Source organism: Mustela nigripes, chromosome 2 (genome assembly GCF_022355385.1).
Source record: "Mustela nigripes isolate SB6536 chromosome 2, MUSNIG.SB6536, whole genome shotgun sequence".
Lineage (NCBI taxonomy): Eukaryota > Metazoa > Chordata > Mammalia > Carnivora > Mustelidae > Mustela > Mustela nigripes.
In genome coordinates this window covers 66,440,254-66,460,212 of record NC_081558.1, presented here as the reverse complement: position 1 = coordinate 66,460,212, position 19,959 = coordinate 66,440,254, and the positions used below count along the sequence as shown (strand labels likewise).

The following is a 19,959-nucleotide window of genomic DNA, read 5'->3' as shown; positions in this document are numbered from 1 at the left end:
GGCTCCCTGCTGAGCAGAGAGCCCGATGCGGGGCTCGATCCCAGGACCCTGAGATCATGACCTGAGCCGAAGGCAGCGGCTTAACCACTGAGCCACCCAGGCGCCCCCCAAAGTTTAAATTTTTAAAGAAGATTTTATTTGAGAGCTAAGCACAGCAAGCAAAAGAACACAAGCAGGGGGAGGGGCAGAGGGAGAGGGACAAGCAGACTCCCCACTGAGCAGGGAGCCTGATGTGGGGCTTGATCCTAGGACCCTGAGATCATGACTCAAGCCCAAGGCAATCGCCCAACCCACTGAGCCACCCAAGCATCCCTCCAAAGTTTAAATTTTCTTACTGATCACGTAATTTAAAATCTAAACCCTGTTCGCAGAACAGAGTAAGTACAAACAAGTCACGTCCTCCTTAAAGGGATTTTTTTTTTACAAGCTTATGGTCAATATCCCTGTATTTCCAATAGCCGTCTTTATGAGCCAGGCTGTCCTGTGGCCACAGCCCCTGGCGGGGCGGCGGGGGTTGGGGGGGCATCTTCTCTCTGATGGAAAAAGCAAGGACCCAAAGAAGGGAGGCACTGGCTAGTTACCTCCTCTGTGCAGAAGCTCCTCAGTGCTTAGCTCTGTGTTGAGAGATTAGGGTGACTTAATTACCTCTTTTGGCTTATTTGTACTACTTTAAAATGGCAATAAACACTCACTCATCAGCCAGACATAGTATTGCTTATGAAGAAAAGGACTTCTAAGGCCTAGGTCTCCAAAGGCCTAAGAAAACCATCAGCTCAGGATCTATATGAATGAAAATCATAAAGTATAATATCCATCTTCAAATGGGACATGGTCAAAGGCTAGGGCAAAACATAAGCACCTTAAAAGCAGAAGCCCACCATCTTTTGTTTCTTGCACTAAAACTAGAGCAATTCCTCATCATCTGCACAGTAGGTATTTAATAGGTAATCACTGAAAACCACAGATTTCAACATTTTTTGACTTACTGCTCCAGGCATCCAGACCTCTACTTGTCTTGTTGGCTGGCTGCCTTGCTAACGAAGCCACCTCCTTCCCAGCTCCCATAGACACGAGAGTCATTCTGCATGCTCTAGGGCCTAGCATCTAGGATAGCCACACCTCAGGCAGGCTTGCTGGGAAAAGCCTGCCCTGGCCTCTCCCGACAGTAGGGGGCTATTACTGTTCCAGCCCACTGTCAAGCCCACTTTGGGTCTAGAAATCAGTCATGTAAGATGGCAGTTTCTGCTGCCCAGGAAGTCCAAACTGCAGTTATATACCAAGTAAAAATATGGTTTCCTCAACTTGTACCTCTTTCCCCAGAAGATATCCTATCAAATCACAACAGGGTAGAAGATTCTAATAATAATCTTTCTTTTCAAAAATACTTAAATATGTCAACGCAGAACTCTGTGGCTGGCATTTGGATTAAGAACTGTCAGGATTAAGCAAGTTTCATTGAACAAAACTAAAACTAACATTTATGGCCCCTCTTCCCTTAATGCCTCACAATCTACCCCAATGGCTCATCATCCCCACTCATCCTCCTTTTCCTCTAGGAAGCAACACTCCATTCTGCACAATTCCTACAGAGTGGTAACACTAGAAACACATACAGCTCTAATCTACTAAGCCCCTGGAGAAATCACTTTATTTTAGAGAGTTGTTACTTAAATACTGAACCCCCAACCCCCACCCCACTATTTCCTCGAGTCACTGTCCAATCTGCTTTACCAACCACACAGTGGATTTGACAGTTCATCAGACTGGAAGAACTATACCTCAAGGGAAGAGACACACTAGCTTCCCACCCCCCTACCCGCCCCACGCCATGGAGGATCTGACACAACCCCACACTCTCTTCTCTACATGTGGGAGGAGCTTCCTCTAGGTCCACAGAATGCAAACCCTCGGAAAGGAAAGAATAAAAAGAAGAAAGAAATGAGGGTAGGGACTTTCCTTAAAGCATCAAGTTACAGCAAGGCAAATAAGACTGGGCATTAATATCTGCCAAGCCACATATTCTGTGAGTTAAATGACTCTAAACCAAATGTCTGAAATAGTTTAACCCTTTTTAAAAGAGGCTAAAATGGGGGCAAATCTAGTCAGTCAAAATGTGTAAAAGGAAAATAAACTTATAAAGCAATCTTACAGCAAATATGTTTGAAAAACTGGCCCAAAAATTCCAATCAAGAATTTCTACCAGGGGAGGTGCTTGGGTGGCTCAGTTGGTTGGGCATCTGCCTTCAGTTCAGATCATCGTCCCAAGGTCTTGGGACTGAGCCCCACAATGGGAGGCTAGGCAGGGAGCCTGCTTTTTTTCCCTCTCTCTCTCAAATGAATAAATAAAATCTTAAAAATAATAATTATTTCTTCCAAGCTGAATATGGTACTAGATTATACTATTAAAAAAAAAAAAAGAAAAGAAAATTCAGGCACCTGGCTGGCTCAGTTGGTAGAGCTCTTGATTCTTGATCTCAGGGTTGTGAGTTTGAGCCCTATAGCGGGAATGGAGCCTACTTTAAAAAAAAGTCTTTCAAGCGATTTCCATTATCTACAGTAATTTCGAAGTGTTAAACTTATCAATTTTCAAATCTTTTTTTTAAGATTTTATTTATTTATTTGACAGAGACTCAGCGAGAAAAGGAATACATGCGGGGGAGAGGGAGAAGCAAACTCCCTTGCTGAGCAGGGAGCCTGATGCAGGGCTTGATCTCAGGACCCAGGGACCATGACTTGAATCCAAGGCAGAAGCCAAACAACTGAGCCACCCAGGAGCCCCTCATCATTCAAATCTTAAGAAAATTCAAACATTTTTTACTGTACATGTTTTGTAAACATTTTGCTTTTCTAGTGACAGTTCTGTACAAAAAGCAGCATACTCACAAACACACCCCAAATCCAAAACAAATAGAAGCCCAACAGAAAGAAGCTGAAAAAAGTTTTTTCAACCAAATCTAGCAACTCAATGTACCCAGTCCTAGCCTAGGCAGCAAATAAGATTCAGGAAGTCACAGACACAGCATTTTATATACAGAAGGGACCTAAATATCATCCGACCCAATTCAATTATTTGACAGAAAATTAAGACCTATAGGGGTTAAAGGATTTGTCCAATGTCAGCAGTGGCCACATGGGCTTCCACAGCAATGGTATACCATGGAAGAATTACTTGAACCCTGCGAATATGAACACTACTGACGAGTGAAGGAAATGTCACATGTGCAGGTTCCTTCTTTGGTAGAATTGATTATAGGTGGATACATTTTTGCAGGACCACACACTCTCTGTAAGAGCAACAGGAGATTCAAAAGATTGTTAGCCATAATTCTGTTTTAGGTATGTCTTACGAGCTATAATATAACCACTAAGCTAAAACCAAAAGAAACTGGATTCCTTAGGTACACCAGAACTGACTATAATACTTAAGTCATCAACAATTTGTTTGATTTATCTTCTCACAAAAACACTGGGTCATGGGAGGTCCCCTTTAACTGAATGGGAAATCATTCACTAAGTGTTATATCAAATTCTAAATGAATTAATTAAAAGTTTTATAATTTATACTTATAATAAATGGGTTTAATTAAATTTGATCCAAACACTTCCTTTTATCCATTTTTGAGCCTCTTATTAAAAAAAAAAAAAGACAAACTGAAATTTAATTTTTATTCTATATGCTGTGATTTTAATTTCCCATGCAGACATTTGCTATGTGGGCCCCCAAATTATTTCCTACCCTTTTCCAATTCTGTTACACTTTTTTGCAAGTTCTAGAGCAGCTCCATTTTAATTTCACAAATTAAAAGTTCAGCTAACACCACAATCTTAGAATGAATAACGAAGATGTCCTACAATATGCAACATGTAAAAATCAGTACATACCTAAGCCAGTTATTAAACCACTGTGCAACAACAAAATGTTACTATATGACTAAGCCTATGAACTTACTTCTTTCCTGTTAATAAGGTACCAGCATGTGAAAGAATTAGGTTGACCTCTTACTTTATATCGTATATAAAAATTAACTGAAAAAGAGATGAAAGTCCTACATCTAACAGGTAAAACTATAAAACTCTTAGAAGAAAACACAGGGGTTAAACCCTTATGACCTTAAATTTGGTGAAGGACTCTTAGATGGGACACAAAAAGCATGGTCAATAAAAGAAAAAAATAAGGGGTGCCTAGGTGGCTGAGTTATTTGGCTCTTGATTTCAGCTCCGGTCATGATCTCACAGGGTGCTGGGATTGGACCCATGTTGGGCTGCATGCTCACTGAGGAGTCTACTTGAGGATTTCTCTCCCTCTGTCCCCCCATTCACATTCTCTAAAATAAATAAATCTTAAAAACAAAAAGGAAAAGAAATAGGGAAGTTGAACATCAAAATGAAAAACTTTTCCTTCAATTTTGTTTTTTAAACCTCAATTAAAATGAAAAAATTGGGGGCGCCTGGGTGGCTCAGTGGGTTAAGCCGCTGCCTTCGGCTCAGGTCATGATCTCAGGGTCCTGGGATTGAGTCCCGCATCGGGCTCTCTGCTCCGCAGGGAGCCTGCTTCCCTCTCTCTCTCTCTGTCTGCCTCTCCATCTACTTGTAATTTCTCTGTCAAATAAATAAATAAAATCTTTAAAAAAAAAAAATGAAAAAATTGGGGTGCCTGGGTGGCTCAGTGGGTTAAAGCCTCTGCCTTCGGCTCAGGCCATGATCTCAGGGTTCTGGGAACGAGCCACGCATCGGACTCTCTGCTCGGCGGGGAGCCTGCTTCCTCCACTCTCTCTCTCTGCCTGCCTCTCTGCCTACTTGTGATCTCTGTCTAATAAATAAATAAAATCTTAAAAAAAAAACCCTCAATAGTAAAAGGGTAATATAACCCAATTAAAAAACAGGCAGAGGATCTGAATAAACATTTCTCCAACGAAGATATACAAATGCCCAATAAGCAGAAAAGAAGCCCAACATCATTAATTTTCAGGGAAATGTAAATCAAAGCAAATGAGATACCACTTCACACCTTCCACAATGTATAATCAAAAAGATGGGCAATAACAAATATTAGTGAGAATGTGAACTGAAATACTCATACACTGCTGGTAGGATTATAAAATTGTACAGCCATTTAGAAAACAGTCTGGCAATTCCTCAAGTGATTGAACAGAATTATTTTACAATCCAGCAATTCTACTTCTAGGTATATACCCGAGAAACAGAAAAACATATGCCTGCACAAACATTTGTACACAAATGTATACAGCAGCAATATTCATAATAGTGTAAAGACAAGGGGTGTCTGACTGGCTTAGTCAGTAGAACAAGTGACTTTTGATATTAGGATTTTAAGTTCAAGCCCCACACTGGGTATAGATATTACTTAAAAAAAATTTTTTTTTTAAGATTTTATTTATTTGACAGAGAGAGATCACAAGTAGACAGAGAGGCAGGCAGAGAAGAGAGGGAAGCAGGCTCCCTGCTGAGCAGAGAGCCCGATGCGGGACTCGATCCCAAGACCCCGAGATCATGACCTGAGCCGAAGGCAGTGGCTTAACCCACTGAGCCACCCAGGTGCCCCTACTTTAAAAAATTCTTAAAAATATATATTTTTAGGGGCGCCTGGGTGGCTCAGTGGGTTAAAGCCTCTGCCTTCAGCGCAGGTCGTGATACCCGGGGTCCTGGGATCGAGCCCCGCATCGGGCTCTCTGCTCAGCAGGGAGCCTACTTCCCTTCCTCTTCTTCTGCCTGCCTCTCTGCCTACTTGTGATCTGTCAAATAAATAATAAATCTTTAAAAAATATATATTTTTTAAAAGATTTTATTTATTTGATAGAGGGAAAGAGAGGACAAGCAGGCAGAGTGGATCCCTACTGAGCAAGGAGCTGGATACGGGACTTAATCCCAGGTCTCTGGAATAAAGGCCTGAGCCCAAGGCAGATGATTAACTGACTGAGCCATCCAGAAGTCCTGAAAATTTTTTTTAACAAAGGACAAACAATCCAAATGTCTTTCAGGGAATGAAAGGATAAACAAAATGTGGTATACTTATACAATGAAATACTATTCAGCTATAAAAACGAATATGATATATGCTACAACTTGGGTAAACCTTGAAAACATCCTAAGTGAAAGAAAGCCAGACATTAAAGCCCACAACACTGATTCCATTCATATGAAAGTCCAGAATAGAAAAATCTATAGAGCTAGAAAATAAATTATTTTTATTTTTTTTAAAAGATTTTATTTATTTCTTTGAAAGAGAGAGAGAGAGAACATGAGAGGGGAGAAGGTCAGAGGGAGAAGCAGACTCACCACAGAGCTGGGAGCCCGATGCCGGACTCGATTCTGGGACTCCGGGATCATGACCTGAGCCAAAGGCAGTGGCTTAACCAACTGTGCCACCCAGGTGCCTCTAGAAAATAACTTAAATAGAGCTGGGAGTAGACTGGTACAAAGGGATGACACATAGAGGGTGCACAGTTTCTTTTGAGGTGATGAAAATGTTCTAAAATTGACTGTGGTAATGGCTGCACAATTTGGTGACTATACTTAAAAAGCAGTGGATGGAGTGCCTAGTGGCTCAGTGGTTTGGGCCTCTGCCTTTGGCTCAGGTCATGATCTCAGGATTCTGGGATCAGGGTGCATCGGGCTCTCTGCTCAGCAGGGAGCCTGCCTCCCCCACTCTCTCTGCCTGCCTCTGCCTCCTTGTGATCTCTCTCTGTCAAATAAATAAATAAAATCTTTTAAAAAAACCAGTGGGTTGTAAATTTTAAATGGGGAGATTGCATGGTCTGTGAATTGTATCTCAATAAGTGTTTTAAAAATTTAAGGTATCAGTAGAAGTCAATAAATGTTTGTTAAATAAGATCTTAAAAGTATACCCTTTTAATATAGTCATTGTATAAGAAAATCATTATCTCTCAAATGCATGTGGCAACATTAATACTTAAAGCAGATGGTCAAAATATCAATCCTGCACAAGTGTCTACATTCTTTTTTAAAAAAGATTTTACTTATTTGAGAGAGTGAGTGAATGATAGAAGGAGTGTAGGCACGTGAGCAAGGGGAGGGGCAGAGGGTGAAGAAGCAGAATCCCCCACGGAGCGGAAAGCCTGACACAGGGTTCACTCCCAGCACCCTGGGATCATGACCTGAGCTGAAGGCAAGCGCTTAACCGTGCTCCTACTGTCTACATTTTTTTCCCCAAAGATTTTATTTCTTTGACAGAGAGAGAAACAGTGAGAGAGGGAATAGAAGCAGGGAGAGTGGGAGAGGGAGAAGCAGGCTTCCTCTGAGTGGAGAGCCTGATGTGGGGCTCAAACCCAGGACCCTGGGATCATGACCTGAGCTGACGTGAGACGTTTAATGTATTTAAAATAATTTTAATGTACTTAAAATAACCCACTATGTCTATCATTTCAACATATCATCAATATAAAAATCACTGATACATTTCACATTGTTTTTGGTAGTAAGTTTTGAAATCCCTTGTTGTACCATACACTTAAATAGTGCGCCTTTCATGTGCTTAGTAGTGACCTGGTTAGTAGCTCTGGTAGAGGATTCTGTAAACTTAGGGTCTGCAGAATACATGCTAAATACAAAATGGTTTTGTGTTAAGAAAATAAAATTTTCCACGTCCTCCTACTTCATAAGTGATATGTAAAGGAAACTGGCCATGTATTAATCATTAGTGGTTAAATTTTATTTCCCAAAAGAATATATTTTTATTTTTTTATTTGAGATGGAGGGAGAAAGAGGGAGAGGGAGTGAAAGAGCACAGAGGGAGAAGTGGAATCCTGCTGAGCAGAGAGAACCTGATATAGGGCTCAATCCCAGAACCCTGAGATATGACCTAAGCCAAAGGCAGATGCTTAACTGATTGAGTGATCCAGGCACCCCTCAAAAGAATATACTTAGAATTATATTAATTTTTGTAAGATTTCAAAATACCTTAACATTTTATCTTTGTTTGTTTGTTTTTTCCAAAATTTTTTTAGTGATCTCTACACCCAACATGGGGCTCAAACTCACAACCCTGAGATCAAAACTCACATGCTCTACTGACTGAGCCACCCAGATCCCCCAATACATTGTAATTTTTTTTTTTTTAAAGATTTTATTTATTTATTTGACAGACAGAGATCACAAGGAGGCAGAGAGAGAGGGGGGAAGCAGGCTCCCTGCTGAGCCGAGAGCCCGATGCGGGGCTCGATCCCAGGACCCTGAGATCATGACCTGAGCCGAAGGCAGCGGCTTTAACCCACTGAGCCACCCAGGCGCCCCAATACATTGTAATTTTAATGATATAATTTATATATACTAAAATGCATCACTTTAAGTGTACAGTTTGATGAATTCAAATATATACATGTAACCACCAGCCCAATTAAGATACAGAACATTTCTATCACTACAGAAAAATTCTTCAAGTTAATTCCTCCCAACCACTGCTCTGATTTCAATCAAGATAAATCAGTTTAGTATAGCTTTGCCTGCCATAAAATGGCATAAAAGGAATCATACAGTAGTTTTGAGATTCATTCATATTGATGTTGTGTATCAATAATTTGTTGCTTTTTATAGCTGAATAGTATTCCAGTGTATACAGTGGTTATAATTTAGTTATCTGTTCTCTTCCTAATGGTTATGTGGACTATTTCTAGTTTTTATCTATAAAGCTGCTATGTTTTATTATATGCACAAGTTTTCATTTATTTTGGGTAAATACCTAAAAATAGAATCACCTTTAATTTTGAAAATTTAAAGTCACAGCATTTACTTAACTTAAGGCTATAGAATGTGTGCACACATGTGTGTGTGCATGTGCTTTCCTAACTGAATGAAACTGATGCTTTTGCAGAGCTCTGAATGATTCAGGAACTGAACAATACTCTAACAGTGTTCATCTGTTCATCTGAGCCTCACAATTAAAATGCTTAGTTGATTTCTGAGACACTTCCTAATGTGGAGCAAATTTCTGTTTTAACTGAGAATATTATTCTGAAAACTATCTTAATTCTAATATAGAATCTCACAATTGCTTCAGGTGTCATCTGTCTTCAAAAACATACTTGAAACTTGGTTAGAAATATTTTTTGGAAGCCATATTCATTTATATACAAATGAAAAAAAAATTAAAGTACTCAAGAGGCTGTGAACCCATACCATAATAAGAAGTGGCCAATAGAACACTCACGATAATTTACTGCATATTAGTTATGCTGGAAATAGGAAATGAGGTTTTACATTGCTGTCTTGGGTATCATAGGGCACAAGGGGTCAAATATAATAGTCCATAAAAACTAAACTATACACCAGTCACACACATTTCCAATCACATAAAGAATTCAGGTCAGAAATAGATGAAATCTCTACGAATTTCATGATCTTAACAGAAAACCAATGTACTCAGTCTCCTTCCTTCTAAAGAAGACAGCTGGCTCTTGCCACAGAACTGCCCTTTAACACGCCCAACTGTATTATGAGCTTTTACAGCTCTGAAAATTACGACACAAATCTTTTAGAACTCCCTCCCTGCACCATTTGTCTCCACATTACCATTACTACTGTCTTGCATAGCAGCTCTTTTTATAAATCTACCCTGAGGCTCCTTCCATCTTGTTCCATTTCCTTTCTCCCATCTGCTCCATAAGAAGAAAGGTTAATATATACCAGCAAACCCATCCTTACCTCACTTTATGATGATGGAATTCCCTATGGAGACCCTTTGCCCCTTTCCAGGAAAATGAAGAAGTAATTTTATTTTCTCTAAAAATCATCATTCCTCCTACTAGGGCACATGGAAAGCAAAGAGTTATGCCATGAAGGGAACAAAATTCAGAGAGGGGGTATGCCACTCTGCGCATACTCTTCTCTTTAATGCCACTTTCAAAAGGCAAAATTAATTTACACAACTCTGCAGCTGTTCAGCCATTAGAGAATAATATACTTGTTAAATGGCATAAAGCCATCCTAAGATTAGTACTCAAAAAAAAAAAATTGTAAAAATTAAATCAAATTTAAAAATTGTTTAAAATACCTTATTCATTAAGGATTCTCCTTAAAAACTGTGTATAATGATATTCACTGCAGTATTTGTAACATCAAAGACTGAAACATTAAAACAGCAAAATAGGGGTACCTGGGTGGCTCAGTGGGTTAATATTCTGTCTTTGGCTCAGGACTTGATCTCAGGGTCCTGGGATCAGGCCCCGGTTCAGGCTCTCTGCTCAGCAGGGAGTCTGCTTCCCCCTGCCTCTCTGCCTACTTGTGATCCCCACCCCCCAAGTCAAATAAATAAGATCTTAAAAACAAAACAAAACAAAACAAAAACACAGCTAAATATAAAGGAATGATAAAGTATGTCATATCCATATAATGCAATTCTATTGGTTGGCCCTTAGGGAAGATCTTGGAAACAGAGGACTGGGATGGGTCAAATTTTACTTACACCATAAAATATTTTTTCATTTTAAGATTTTATTTTTTTTAAATTTTTTAAAAGATTTTATTTATTTATTTGACAGAGAGAAATCACAAGTAGACGGAGAGGCAGGCAGAGAGAGAGAGAGAGAGGGAAGCAGGGCTCCCTGCCAAGCAGAGAGCCCGATGCGGGACTCGATCCCAGGACCCTGAGATCATGACCTGAGCCGAAGGCAGCGGCTTAACCACTGAGCCACCCAGGCGCCCCTTAAGATTTTATTTTTAAGTAATCTATATACCTTAACACAGAATTCAAACTTCATGACCCTGAGATCAAGAGTCACACATTTTTCTGACTGAACCAGCCAGGCACCCTATACTATATAACTTTTTGTACTGAGATTTTTATCACATATAATAACCTATTAAAAATAGATGAAACCCTTAGATAAATATAAAATGTACGTGGCTTCATAAAGAGAGATATCTCTAGAAAACATTAGGAATACTGGAGGAAAAACAGTACATTTTTTTGGGCAAATTAAAGCATTTTCCCTAATACCGTACTGGCTGATCACTATAATCCACTTCATACTCACGAGCTCACTTTATACCAAGTACAGTCTAGCTTTACTTAATTTGCTTTTTTTTTTTTTTTTTAAAGATTTTATTTATTTAATTGACAGAGAGATAGAGAGCACAAGTAAGCAGAGTGGCAGGCAGAGGGAGAGAGAGAAGCAGGCTCTCTGCAGCAGGGAGCCTGATGTGGGGCTCGATCCCAAGACCCTGAGATCATGACCTGAGTCGAAGGCAGAGGCTTTAACCCACTGAGCCACCCAGGCGCCCCAATTTGCTTTGCTTTTACAAATTTTCACTTAGGACAAAAATCTAGCATGGTGAGTTTTAGTAGTATGTTGGAATTTCACTGCTTTTTAAAAATTCAATTTTATTTCACTCAGTGGCAACATTCTTCTGTATATTTTGTTACTGCTGTTGTTTCACTGCTAATTTTTTTTTTTTTTAAGATTTATTTATTTGAGAGAGAGAGAAAAAGAGCATGTGCATGAGGGAAGCAAACGCCATGCTGAGCGCAGAGCTCAACATGGGGCTCGATCCCACGACCCTAAGATCATTACCTGAGCTGAAATCAAGAGTCAGACACTTAACCGACTGAGCCACAGAAGTGTCCCTTTACTGGTAATTTGTTACAGTACTTTTATCTCCTTGCTATCTTATGGGTCATCTGAGAATTCAAGAAATTTTAGTATAACTAAAGATTACTGAGGAAACATTTTTTTTTTTTTAAAGATTTCATTTTTTTTTGAGAGAGAGAGACAGCAAGACAGAGCACAAGCAGTGAGAAGTGGGAGAGGCAGGTTCCCCACAGAGCAGAAAGCCTGGTGCAGTGCTGGATCCCAGGACCCTGGGATCTTGGCCTGAGCCGAAGGCAGATGCTCACAGACTAAGCCACCAAGGCGCCCCAAGGAAACATTTAATTAACTTTGTCAAGTTTCAAAAAACCAAAACTTTACTTTCAAAATCTTATATGGCCAATTCATTTCTAACTGAACTAAAGATTTAATCCTCCATATAATCAGAGGATTAATTCCTTCCTCCTGATAATAAAACCCAGGACAGAGAGGGGTATTAATGCAAAGAGGGAATTTCTGGTATACCTCAATAGAATAGAATAAAATAAAGAAATAAAAAGTTGTTGTCTAGGTGAGAATGGTGCATAGAGCCCTGGGCTCATGGACAGCAATGCCCTATCATAAACACACTGATCTGACAGGATATGATCAGGAAAAGGGCACATCTTGGGGGCATCTAGGTGGCTCAGTCAGTTAAGCGCCTAACTCGAATTCAGCTCAGGTCATGATCTTGGGGTTGTGGGACTGGGCACTGTGTCAAGACTCTGCACTCAGTGTGGAGTCTGTTTGAGACTCTCTCTCACTCTGCCCCTCCTCCGGTCCACACAAGCACCCTCTCTCCTTTTCTCTCTCTCACATACAAAACAAACAAATAAATAACTTACTAATTAATGAATGATTATAATTATTATAATTAATGAATCCCCTCTCTCTCAAAATAAATGAATAAAAATCTTAAAAAATAAAAGAAAAAGAAAAATGAAAAGGGCACATCTTTATTTAAATAGGGGAAAAAAAGAGAGAGAGAGAGAAAAGAATACATCCACTGGCCAATCTTCCTCCAAAAATACTAGATATGCAAGGAGGGGCATTGCTAACATTAATGAAATATCTTCCTTTTTAACGAATTAGAAAAAACAGATACCCCGTAAGAAAATAAAAATCATCAGTTATTCCACCATTCCCGGATAACCACCATGAAGGTTTTGACATAGATCCCTCTAATTATTTTATGCAAATAAATATATATGTTGTTTTATAAAAATATAATTTTAAACTGTTTAGACCTAGAATCTTAACATTTTATAGTTGTTTCATGTTTGATTTGAAAGTTAAGTGAACTTAATCAAATGGATTATACTAGGAAAAATTACACACAGTAAAGATAGATCCCTGCTTTATTAATTGCTATAAAATACATTCTAGATGAAACAGAAATTTAGATTGGTGATTGTGACAAATGCTAGAAGACACGGGTGAATTATTTTCTCATCCTTGGAGGCAAGAAGGCCTTTCTACACATTACATGAATACTTATGAAATTCTGTTTTACAACTAATATCACTAACAAAGGCCAATTTCTATAATATATAAGAACTCTTGGGGCGCCTGGGTGGCTCAGTGGGTTAAGCCGCTGCCTTCGGCTCAGGTCATGATCTCAGGGTCCTGGGATCAAGTCCCGCATCGGGCTCTCTGCTCAGCAGGGAGCCTGCTTCCTCCTCTCTCTCTCTGCCTGCCTCTCTGCCTACTTGTAATCTCTCTCTGTCAAATAAATAAATAAAATCTTAAAAAAAAAAAAAAAAAAAAAGAACTCTTGTAAAAAAAAAAAAGGATGAAAATCCCAATATGAATATGGTAAATTCTACAAATAGGTGGTTCACAGAAAAAGAAATGCAGGCCATCAGTAAACCTTGGCATCAGACTGAGCACCTTGAGCAGACTGAAAGAAATGCAAAATTGTAAAGTGATGCAATTTTTCACTTCTTAGGGTACAATCACAAGGAAAAAAGGGACACCCCAAATCTCACCACCTAATAACTAAGCTACTAATATCTTTTTCTCCTAAGTGTTGGACATCTGCTTAAAAAAAAGAAAAAAAGATTTATTTATTTGAGAGAGACAGAGAGCATGCCAGTTGGGGGAGGGGGAGAGGGAGAGAAGAACAGAAGTAGACTCCCCACTGGGTGCGGAGCCCCATGTGGGCTTTGATTGCACAATCGAAGATCAGACCTGAGCTGAAATCAAGAGTTGGACACTCAACTGACTGAGCCACTGAGGTGCTCCTCACCATCTGCTTTTGTTTTCTTTGTTTAATTTTATTTATTTATTTGTTAGAGAGAGAGAGAGCATGTACAATCAGGTCGAGTAGAAGGTAGAGGGAGAGGGAGATTCAGGCTCCCCAATGAGCAAGGAGACGGACACTGGGCTCCATCTCAGGACTCTGAGACTGCAACCCGAGCTGAAGGCAGTTGCTTAACCCACTGAGCCACTGAGGCACCCCTTCTTTTTGAAGGCAGTGTTTTTTCCCTCTATCTCTAATTTCTCTGTACCTTTTACAAGGCTAGCACTGTTAAGAAAAAAGTGGGAATAAATGAAATGTTTCCAAAAGTAATCCATCAATTTACAATGCTACCAGCAACATATATACGTTTAAATATATTTTTGTCAATCTTGTGCAGTAGGCAAAAACATAAGAAATCACGGCTCTTGAAAAATAGTAATAATTCTAGTAAAAAAAAAATGGCTCTTTCTTTTCATTTTAATTTGCAATTCCATTACTGAAATCATTTTTTAAAAAAGATTTTCTTTATTTGACAGAGAGAGAGAGAGATACAAAGTAGGCAGAGAAGAGGGGGAAGCAGGCTCCCTGCCGAGCAAAGAGCCAGATGCAGAGCTTGATCCTAGGACCCTGAGATCATGACCTGAGCAGAAGGCAGAGGCTTAACCCACTGAGCCACCCAGGTGCCCCCTACTGAAATCATTTTTAAAAGTAATGCTGTATCGTTCAGCCTAGCTCCAGAAATAATATGAGGAAATTATGGTCAAAATATATCAAATTAGTTTTAAGATAAATTTATAGACTTAAAGTCAGCTAACTCTAAGAGTAAAAATGAAGAAAATCACACTCAGACTCATCAGTCTAATTGCTGAAAAACAATAGATAGAAAAATGGCACCTCTGTAGAATGACTATAAACTTCTAATCACAAATAACAGAGGTTGAAGATAATGCAGTGACCTCTTCAAAGAACTCAGTGAAAGGAAAAACAAACTACCAACCGAGAGTTCTATTTTTAGCAAAAACATCCTCTAAGAATGAACATGAAATAAAGACAATTGTAGATTTATTTATTTATTTATTTTCGGGCACAGAGAGAGACAGCCAGAGAGGGAACACAAACAGAGGGAATGGGAAAGGGAAAGGCAGGCTTCCTGCCAAGGAGGGAGCCCAATGTGGGGCTCAATCCCAGGACCCTGGAATCATGACCTGAGCCAAAGGCAGATGCTTAACAACTGAGCCACTCAGGCACCCAACAACTGTAGATTTAAAGAGCTAAAAGTATAAAAACAAAACCCAAAAATCCTAGGAAAATTAAGACCTATATTGTAAGAAATGTTGAAAGAAGAGCCTCAGAATGAAGAAAAATGGTATCTTATGGAAACTAGAATCAGCTGAAAGTGGTAATTATCTTGCTGAATATAAAAGATGGATTTTCTCTTTGAAGATTTTATTTTTTTTAAGATTTTATTTATTTATTTGACAGAGAGAGACACAGTGAGAGTGGGAACACAAGCAGGGAGGAGTGCACAAGGGAGAAGCTGGCTTCCCGCTGAGTGGGGAGTCGGATGTGGGGCTAGATCCCAAGACTCTGGAATCACGACCTGAGCTGAAAGCAGCCACTAATGACAAGCCACCCAGCACCCATCAAGATTTTATTTTTTTTTATTTTTCTTTTTTTTATAAAGATTTTATTTATTTATTTGACAGAGAGAAATCACAAGTAGTTGGAGAGGCAGGCAGAGAGAGAGGGAGGGAAGCAGGCTCTCTGCTGAGCAGAGAGCCCGATGCAGGACTTGATCCCAGGACTCTGAGATCATGACCTGAGCCGAAGGCAGCAGCTCAACCCACTGAGCCACCCAGGCACCCCAAGATTTTATTTTTAAGTAATATCTATACCCAACATGGGGCTCAAACTCAGAACCCCAAGATCAAGAGTTGCATGCTCCACCAACTGAGCCAGTGAGGCACCCAAGAAGTAAGTATTCCTGGCAAAATATTAATAAATTGAATCCAACAATTTATAAAAAAAAATAACACATTTTGACTAGCGGGGTTTATCACAAGATTGAAAGGTTGGTTTAACATTTGACATTCTATCAATGTAATTCATAAATTAACAAAGATTGGAAATAATGTACACTAGTTGCTATACTAATTTTGTTTAGATACTCACTTTAAGTTTTCTAATTCTTGTTTTCTCAATGGAGAAGAAGGTGGAGCTGGAATGAATTTATCTCCATCATGGCTTTTACTGCTAAAATAAAGATAGACTCTAAATTATGAAAAGCAAATAAACAATTAAATATAAAATTGTTTCCCTCTCCCCACTCACATGCAATTGTTTATGCCAAACATAAAAAGAGCCAAAAACAACAAATGCAAAATGCTTAGTAGGTTGGTATCACCAGTGTGTTAAAGATATACTGTATTTCAGTTTTTTCCCCTAGTACAAAATACTGTTTCTAAAAATTTCTAATTGTAAATAGTATCTCTACAAAGGAAACCACTCCTGTATTTTCACACGTTTCTTGGTCTTCTGATTGCTTTTTATCAACTACAGCAAAACATAACCCCCTGATGGAGGGGAAAAAAAAAAACCCTGTAATTTTGTTTCAAATTTTCTTTAATACATATATTTCTATCAAAATCAACAAAAGACACTGGAATGAAACACTTCAATTTAAAGGTGCCATGTGCAAAAAGAACTTTATATATAATGGTGTTTTATTATTACCAAAAGTTCTCTTAATTTCTGGAGAGTGGTTAGTATTTAACTTACACTAAAAAACTATAGAAATATTCTGGAGGTTAATGGTTTATGGAATAGTACGAGAAAAGGCACAGGTTAAGAAGAAAGGAGAAGTTTCAGGATTTAGGTATTTTAACAAACGTAAAAACAAAGTGCCCTCTCTGAGAGCAATTTCTTTACAAATACTCCTGTTAAAGAAAAGCTGTTTCTTTCCACTTTTCGAAGGTTCTCTCCTCAGTCTTCAAATTACTTCTCTCTTCCAGAAATACTTAACATTCATACTTTCCTTTCTTATTAATCAAAACAGGGGATTTAGGAAATTCAGGCTCCAGATTTTAGGAATTCATCTAAAGGACAAAGAGGCTTACTGGTGAAGTCATGAGGGGTTTCACCAAAGGGGGCCAAAGGGATTAGAATACCTGCAAGTTTCACTGCTTTCACTGCTTTCCGTGTTCCCACCTAATTGATTACTATTTTTAGACCCATTTTCCTGCTTTGGATCTTGCTGTTCCTCGGGTAAGAGCAACAAGGCATTTCTGAGACAAATGGCTGCAAACTCCATACTGGCTACAGGAATGGCTGAAGACTGTCCATCACTTAAAAAAACAAAACCAAATTAGCTAAGTAAATAACTTAAAAATAAATAAGACTTTTCTAGTATCAGGGAAAAAACCAATATAACTGTAAATGAAAATTTGCCAACAGGTAGAAATTTGAAAAAAAGCAGTTATAAAAGAATCCTAAAGAACCTAAATCCTAAATATTACATATAAAATTTAAAAACGTATGAATAATATATAGCAAGTACAAACATCACATAAATTGTACTCTAGGAATGGGATTAAGGATGGAAACCAGCTTAAAGGTTATCTGTAATGTTGCTGTTAATGTAACAGAAGAGTTATAGACAAGGAAAACTGTAGTGAGGACTGGGGCAAGTACAGTAAGAATTGGAAAGAACGTAGATATTCACATTTAAGTCTCATTTTGAAAATACTTCTAAGTTTTGTCTTATAATTTTTTTGAGATTTTATGTAACTTTCTATTGTTCAATACACCAAACTAATCTTTATTAGGAAAATAAAGGTGAAAAGCAGTAGTAATTTTGAAATTGTAAGAAGATGATCCTTCATCTTAAGCCTTTAAAAGAAAAGTGCATTATGGTTGAAATAAACTAAGACCAAACTATTGTGTGCCAGTTACTATTATTAAAACTTTGGAAGAACTTTTAAATGGCAGTGGAACAATTTTATTTTGTGGGAAAGTAAAACAATAGCAAATTTTTTATAAAGCTTACTACTTTAGAAATAACAGCAACTCCAAATTGGAATCTTTATACAAGATAAAAATGTTCATATTTAAAAGTTATTGAAGGTTTACATGTGACAGCTTTCTAATCTTTGGTTACTTTGTGTATTATTAGTACTTTTCTTTCTAAATACTAAGAATTAGTTTTAGGGACTATAAGAAAACACCTAAATAAAAAGCATCTATGATAAATTACATAATAAATTATATAAAAAGGAAACATCAAGATGCCCTCTTCTGGACATTGTGAATAATGGTACTAAATAGACCAGGGTCTCTCAGGCCATCAACAGTTTCAGCACATATGTAATAAAATGAAATCCTGTATCAGGGAATACTCACTGTGAACCTATACAGGGGATGTACTTGTTGAAGTAGCAATAAAATCTAGCTACAAAGTGGTTCCTCCCATGAAGTGATAAGTCTTTTGCATATTTTTATACATAAATAATATTATGTGAAACAATGTTAAATATCTAGACTTCCTCTTTGCAAAATACTTACTTATATACAGTATTCTGTATGGACTGTGATGCCAGAACTATTTTACGATGATAGCCTTGACCAACAATAGACTGTACAATTCCTTTCTTACTTGGAAGGCCTTTAGTTTCTTGTTCAGCAGTCTGCAAAATACAAATAATTTCCAATTAATTTAATGCAACTGTAAGACAGGATGTGAAAAATGATCTAATACTTTTCCAGTTACTCCAAGGAAGTTCCTAAGATCTACTGATGTGGAGAGAAGGGTGTCCATACTGAAGGGTAGTTAGTACATGAAGCAGGAGGTCTGTGATACATGCCGTATTTTATAAACATATATTTTTATCACCAGGGGTATAGGTCTGTGAATCACCAGATTTACACACTTCACAGCACTCACCAAAGCACATACCCTCCCCAAAGTCCATAATCCCACCCCCTTGTCCCAAACCCCCTCACCCCAGGAACCCTTTGTTTTTTTTTTTTTTTAATATTTTATTTATTTATTTGACAGAGATGACAAGCAGGCAGAGAGAGAGTGGGGAAGCAGGCTCCCTGCTGAGCAGAGAGCCCGATGTGGGGCTCGATCCCAGGACCCTGGGATCATGACCTGAGCTGAAGACAGAGGCTTTAATCCACTGAGCCACCCAGGGGCCCCCCTCAGTTTGTTTTGTGAGATTAAGAGTCACTTATGGTTTGTCTCCCTCCCAATCCCATCTTGTTTCATTTATTCTTCTCCTACCCACTTAAGCCCCCATGTTGCATCACCACTTCCTCATATCAGGGAGATCATATGATAGTTGTCTTTCTCTGCTTGACTTATTTCGCTAAGCATGATACGCTCTAGTTCCATCCATGTTGTCGCAAATGGCAAGATTTCATTTCTTTTGATGGCTGCATAGTATTCCATTGTGTATATATACCACATCTTCTTGATCCATTTATCTGTTGATGGACATCTAGGTTCTTTCCATAGTTTGGCTATTGTGGACATTACTGCTATAAACATTCGGGTGCACGTGCCCCTTTGGATCACTACGTTTGTATCTTTAGGGTAAATGCCCAATAGTGCAATTGCTGGGTCATAGGGCAGTTCTATTTTCAACATTTTGAGGAACCTCCATGCTGTTTTCCAGAGAGGTTGCACCAGCTTGCATTCCCACCAACAGTGTAGGAGGGTTCCCCTTTCTCCGCATCCTTGCCAGCATCTGTCATTTCCTGACTTGTTGATTTTAGCCATTCTGACTGGTGTGAGGTGATATCACATTGTGGTTTTGATTTGTATTTCCCTGATGCCGAGTGATATGGAGCACTTTTTCATGTGTCTGTTGGCCATCTGGATGTCTTCTTTGCAGAAATGTCTGCTCATGTCCTCTGCCCATTTCTTGATTGGATTATTTGTTCTTTGGGTGTTGAGTTTGCTAAGTTCTTTATAGATTCTGGACACTAGTCCTTTATCTGATATGTCGTTTGCAAATATCTTCTCCCATTCTGTCAGTTGTCTTTTGATTTTGTGAACTGTTTCCTTTGCTGTGCAAAAGCTTTTGATCTTGATGAAATCCCAATAGTTCATTTTTG

At 38.6% G+C, this 19,959-nt stretch overlaps 1 protein-coding gene across 7 annotated transcripts in view; it reads right to left on the bottom strand.

Annotated features, from left to right (window-relative positions):
* Nucleotides 1-19,959, bottom strand: part of CNOT10 (CCR4-NOT transcription complex subunit 10) — an 82,067-nt gene that overhangs the window by 12,100 nt on the left and 50,008 nt on the right. For 4 of the 7 annotated variants that reach the window (XM_059390619.1, XM_059390621.1, XM_059390623.1 and 1 more), the window contains 3 exons: nt 18,403-18,524; nt 17,010-17,186; nt 16,015-16,095 (listed from right to left, as the gene is read on the bottom strand). In XM_059390619.1, coding sequence (XP_059246602.1) covers nt 16,015-16,095; nt 17,010-17,186; nt 18,403-18,524 — 380 coding nt within the window. The remainder of the gene's footprint in view (nt 1-16,014; nt 16,096-17,009; nt 17,187-18,402; nt 18,525-19,959) is intronic. The other 3 variants (XM_059390620.1, XM_059390622.1, XM_059390624.1) reach the window with 1 other exon arrangement.